This window comes from Phalacrocorax aristotelis, chromosome 3, assembly GCF_949628215.1.
Source record: "Phalacrocorax aristotelis chromosome 3, bGulAri2.1, whole genome shotgun sequence".
Lineage (NCBI taxonomy): Eukaryota > Metazoa > Chordata > Aves > Suliformes > Phalacrocoracidae > Phalacrocorax > Phalacrocorax aristotelis.
In genome coordinates this window covers 28,437,075-28,443,074 of record NC_134278.1, presented here as the reverse complement: position 1 = coordinate 28,443,074, position 6,000 = coordinate 28,437,075, and the positions used below count along the sequence as shown (strand labels likewise).

The window sequence follows — 6,000 nt, the reverse complement described above, 5'->3', positions numbered from 1 at the left end:
TTGCTGTTACAGCTACAACAAAGCTTAAAGTAGGGCTAGATAAGCCCACAGAGCTTATCGAGCTCAGTAAGTCTTCATCCTGAGGCCTTGCAGAGTTAATACAAGTATAGCAATGGCAATACTGTGTTTATGTGGTTACAGACCCATGCTGGTAGTTAGGTTACTCTACCAGGAAGGGGTAATGTTGTCTTGAAACTTCTTAGTTATCAGACAAAGTAAAATGCAGGCCTTCCAAATCCCCAGGATAATAGTCTAACAGTGCCATATAAAATACCAGCTCTGCTCAGAGCTTCCACCCACCACACAGTGGCACCTGCTCGACTGAATGCTGTTTGTGTGTTAGGTGACTTGGGCTTTGGGTGAATGGGTGTAATTCAGGTGACCTGAAGCTGCATTCAGATGGCTGTTTAGCTTCACAGGACACATAAGGCTCCAGCCATACTCAGACATTGAGAAAACTTTGAAACTGAAAATGAATATCTGCTAATAAGTTTTTAGCTTCTTCAAGATGAGTCCGTTGGTAGAGCATCAACTTTTTTGATTACCCCCTTACATACAGGTGTCTAAACTCTGCATATGTTCTATTTCAAGCACCAAAACCAGCTCTCTAAATTTAGTGTCAAGGTACACAAATTAGGAGGTTGATTTCCCTTAGTTCCTCATGTAGAAAAGAGACAGACTCCTCCAGAGGCTAATTTTCATCATAAGAACTCCTACTTAATTACCATCCAAATACAGCTAAAAAGAAAATACCACAAACTTTTGCTTTGCAATTTATTTATTACGAAGAAACATATCAAAGCGATCACAAAATGGGATAAAGATACTTAAAGACTTTGAAGAAAAAGCAAAATGGTAAGTCAAACAAAAATTACCTAAAAATTGGGAAGGAACTTTCATTTCCCATCTTTCAACATGCCACGTAAAACTGTCCCCTAAAGCAGCGAGAAGTAGTACTGGACGTAATTACAGCTTTGGTATCTTTCTTTTCTTCAGCCTATTCAAAGCACTAAATGCCTGTGTCTTCCAGGTAATGAAGTGCATATTCCTTAGTATTGGGACAAATTCAGCTAGAGAAGGTAAAAGAACTGAAGAAAGGAAAACACCAAATTAAAACAAACCCAACCACCCCAAATAACACAGCTGCTTAGTCTTCAGTGAAGTATGCTTCCAGTCCCTCCAGCTCTGCATCAGCTGTCGTATTTGAAGAGGTGGGAGTAGAATTTGAATTCATGCTTTCCTGACCATTACTTTTTTGTTGAGAGTTTCCTGAATTACTTAGTTCCTTCTTCAGTTCTCTACCACCAGTTAATACCCTTTGACTCTCTGTAAAATACTGATTAGGATGATTCAAAGAAAACCCAATGTCATCAACCTGCACATAAAGGAAAGGAACAGTGAGTTATTTTATTTCAAAAAGTAATCTTTTTCACATTCAAGAACGAATTAATTAGCAGTTTAATAAGTTCTGATTTTGTTGAAGAAAAAGGCAGCAGTTTGTAAATACTATCCCAGTAAATATAAGAATGATACAGTTTTACTTGCATCACAAAATTTCTTCCCTCATCTTAGAAATAAAATGACTGCTTTGGCATATTCAAAAATATTTCACAGTCTCTGCTGTAGAAGAAAAAACCTCCCCAAAACATATAAAACAACATAAGTAAAATGGCTTACCTTTACAGGTATAGGACAATTGAACCTACCCCTTGAAACAGCATTTCCCTACCCAAAAGAGGGACTGAGACAAGCCTAGAGTGCAAATGGCAGTAAAGAATACTACTAAAAATTGTAACAACTGCACAGTATAAATGTAGATCTTAAGTATCAGTGTGAAATGGTGAATGGAAGCGGGTAGCTTCACCTCTTCCCCTGTTTTCTCTGGTAGTGACAAACGCAATATTTACAAGGCAGCAGGCTAAGACAGAAGCCCAGCTGATAAAGCTCATCTCTGCTCTATCAGTGCCAACATCAGCATCCTGAAACTAGATGCACAACCAATACCAAAGGACATTTAGTCTTTGGTGGAAAAGAATACAGAAACCTAGCAGAAGGTGCAGCATATTCTTATTGTTCCTTTCTACTTAGCAGGCACATTCTTTCAGCTCTTTAATTATTCGATAAATGAACATTCAAATTATGCTTATCAAATATTTCAAATCACTAACACTTCCAGTTTTAAAAGTAAACTATTCTAACATATTCACCACAAATCTCAGTTATAACCTTTGTATCTCTTTTTGGGGACCCAGAATTTGGAAATGCTTACTTCAAAAGGTACTTCTACCTTGTATTCAGGCAATCTGCACCTCTTCTCTGCCCGTCAGTTCGTGTGAATACTAAGAACATTTTGAGAAAACTACTGCTTTTAAATAATGTTGGAAAATTTCCCAAGCCTGGGACACAATAATCCAAGGAAGACTGAGAAACATATACTAGTAATTTTCTGCTCCCACTATCTTCCTTTTTTCCCAGAGCGGTGGGGCCAGTTCAAGCATAACAGGAAACTCTGCACACATGCAGCATCTCATGAGGACATACACTGTAGCTGATTTAATACGCCAAAAACCACCAGTTTACATTTCAGTCACTTGTGAAAAATCATAAAGCAGAGAATCAATGTGCATTTTAAATGGAACCCTGATTCAATGCATTACCTCCGCCTAGCTTAGCTCCATCAGAAACCTGAAGCCACCACTGAATATCATTTCAGTCTTATCTGGATGGGTTTCATCCAGCCAGCTTTCTTCCATGCATTACTTCTTTACAACAAAAAGGCTTAAAAAGAAGCGATACAGTGAAAAGCTGGCTTTCCTAGAAGCAGCTCATAATTAGTTTTGGTTTTTTAACCTTAAAATCTCTGTTTTCTTCAGACCAATTTAAGATTCACTTTGTAACTCTTAATTTTGTTCTAAACTCTTCTCTCCCCAACAAATTGGAATAAGCTGTAGAAGCAGCTCATTGAATGAACAGAGCATGTTTTCAGAGGTGATTGACAGTATCTGGCTAAAAGCTATTTATAGTCTTTTAGTTAAAATTGTAGTATGACTCCATGTACCCTATTTTAATTAGAAGAATTCTGCTCATTCAATTTAGCACCTTGTTTTGAGAGCCTGAAAGAGAGGGAAAGTTTTGTTCATCACTGTCATCATGTATGTCCTGACATCCCAGAACTTGAAAAATATGGTAAAACTATTCATGCAGTAGAGGCAGCACTCTCCTTTCACACACTTCTTGAAAGACTTAACAAATTGCACACACATACATTTCCTTAACACATTAGCTCCTGCCTGGAGACAATGCGCTGAATCACACAAACAATAGTTACTTTTGTTCTGTAGTTGTGAGACAGTGAAACAAAATTCAGGAGAGGTGTAGCATTAAAGCCAATAAGCCCAGTTCACATGGAATATGCAGAGAAGCACCTTGTAGGTAACCTGTGCTATTTGAACCAGCAGCACTGAGGTGGAAAGATACCTTCCCCCAAAAAAAGTTATTCTAAACATTCTCACTCTAGCCCAGCTGGATTTATTAGTCTTAGTACCAAGCACTGGACTAGTGAAACCAACAGCAAAGCTGCTGCCAGCATAAGATGCAGTAGAAACTTGAGAGAGGATGATGGGGAGGAAATGCAAAGAGAGTCCTTAAGTAGACATAGCGTGTAATTGATCCTGTGAACTTCGAAAAATATCATAATCTTAAATAAGTCTCCACTACAAAGTCATTCATAGTAGATCTAACCCACATACACACTCTAACTTTCAAGAATTTTAGGTAACACTGACAGCTCTGCCCAACGTATATCAAACACCTTCTCGGTATAATTTTTACATAATTGAAGCTGAAGTGGACTGACTCACATGGAGAATTTTACTTTAAGATTGTTCACCTATTTGAAGAAACAATAACAATCAACGTTATGCTGATTGATTCTTTGGAAATTTCCTTCACTGAAAAGCTATGCTAGTGATATATAGGACAGCAAGGGTTTGATTGCCTGATTAGACATCAGCAGGTTCAGAGAGCCAGCTCTTGACCACTCCACGAAAAAAAAAAAAAGAAAAAAATTACCAAAGCATATAGCTGTAGGACAGAAAAATCACTCTGAGCAGGCTGGGAACAAGTTTAGCAGCTATTTTCTCTATTAAAAATTGCCCTCATAAGCATGTTTAATTCAAACTGCAGAAGGTGCCTTTCTGTGCATTCTCCTTTCTCTCAGTGAAGTAGAAGACTTATCAACAGCAAAGCTGAAAGATGACTCTTAGTGCATGCAGCAAAGACAGATATTTTTAGTATGAAAAGACTGAAAAAAAGATAATGCTTTTCTGGAATTTGCCACAGAAGAATGGAAAGATGGCTTTCCTAAAACACAACAGATCTTTGGTGCTGTGCTGATTTATCCTTTGGTGAATGTTGACCTTGGGGTCTATAGTCATGTTGGGAAAATATTATTTCTACTGACTAAGCCTTACATATGGCATATGTTATCTAAACTTCAAATTACATGTAACTTTGAATGTCCTGTTTTATCAGTTTCTAAGACTGTAAGACAAAGTGTTCCTTTCAAAATACAGCTGCCAAAACAGCACTGGATATGGGTTCAGAGTATACCTTTACTATACATTCACCCATATGATCGCTGGAAATTTACGGAGACAAACACTTCCATTTAAATCAAATGTGAAAACGAGTGAGAACAAAAAAGTCCATGGTAAATGTGTCTGGGTGGGCCATCTAAACCTCATCCATATCTTTAGCAAGGCTGTTCCATATTCTTAAGTTTGAAAGGGATGTTTCACGTTTTTGAGTTGTGGAGAGAACAAAGGTATAAGATGGGCCATGTTCCACTGTTTTTTCTTGACAACAAAGAATCTAGAACCAATGCAAAAACTGGTTCTTTGAATCAAGAAATCACATCGGAGATGGACTGCAGCCATTCAGTGTCTCACAATTTTGTGGGGGATCTTACTTTAACATGTTATAGAAGCTTACAATTAAGCAAACAGGAAAGCTCTGAGAATGTTCATCTTGATTTAAAAACTAACCACGCATGACCAAAGACATGAAAAACTATCAAGCGAAGACTAACAATATTAACTCTGCAAGTGCTGGAAGATTAGAGTTTTAGTTAAACTTGTTAGACCCATTTTGTTTCTTTTTTTTAAGATATATCTCAAAATACCAAACTTGTGTAATGGGTTAAAAAACACAGTTTAAAAACAGGATATTGAAAAAGTTAAATGGTTTGAAATAAACAAAATTTGACAATATTGGCATTTTCAGGAAGAAAGCATAACCTTTTACTGCATCTTGTAATGTTCAGGATACTAATAAAACCAAAATTTATATGAAATTATTGAAATGAAAACTAACAAGCCAAGACAACTAATGATGGATGTGAAAGCTACAGATAGTCTCTGGATTTCATGCACTATTTCCAAGGCCTTCTTCAAGACAAAGATGGTGATTACAGCATAACAAAAATTTGTAGCTACTTACATCATGTGTCAACTCAAAGTACTTCTGACAGGCCAGCTGGTAATGCATGCCCTTCACCAGTTCCAGGATCTACACAGATGGAGAAATCCTTAATGAATTCAGAAGTAGCACAGGTACATCTTGTTGATACTTACCATGACAAGCGATTTCAGAAGAGTCTTGTATAACAGCTCATGGAAATTTGCAGCACGTGACATCCTTGACATATGTGTATCTTAGTAATAATTGACAACATTCAGTCATACTATAGTTTTTTAAAAATACCCTGGCTACATTAAAAACAATATAAAATCACAGGAACATTTGCCTGGTCCTTAAAACATAATTTCAATACTCTTAACTTCAAGAATAAGTTGAATCTATATTTTGGTAATATAATTGTGACAGTTATTGTCAAACTATCATATTGCAACATCTCTTCCATAACTGCAAACATAAATCTAGTAATTCAAGTGGTTGAAGCATGAAGCAATCAAGGACACGATTTGTCTTTTTATTTTC

The 6,000-nt window shown here is 36.9% G+C and overlaps 1 protein-coding gene across 2 annotated transcripts in view; it reads right to left on the bottom strand.

Moving 5' to 3' along the window:
- Window positions 1-760: 760 nt before the first annotated feature.
- PRIM2 (DNA primase subunit 2) overlaps window positions 761-6,000 on the bottom strand; it is a 119,428-nt gene continuing 114,188 nt past the window's right edge. For both annotated transcript variants that reach the window (XM_075087028.1, XM_075087029.1), the window contains 2 exons: window positions 5,500-5,568; window positions 761-1,375 (listed from right to left, as the gene is read on the bottom strand). In XM_075087028.1, the coding sequence (XP_074943129.1) occupies window positions 1,148-1,375; window positions 5,500-5,568 (297 nt within the window). In that variant the 3' untranslated portion in view covers window positions 761-1,147. The remainder of the gene's footprint in view (window positions 1,376-5,499; window positions 5,569-6,000) is intronic.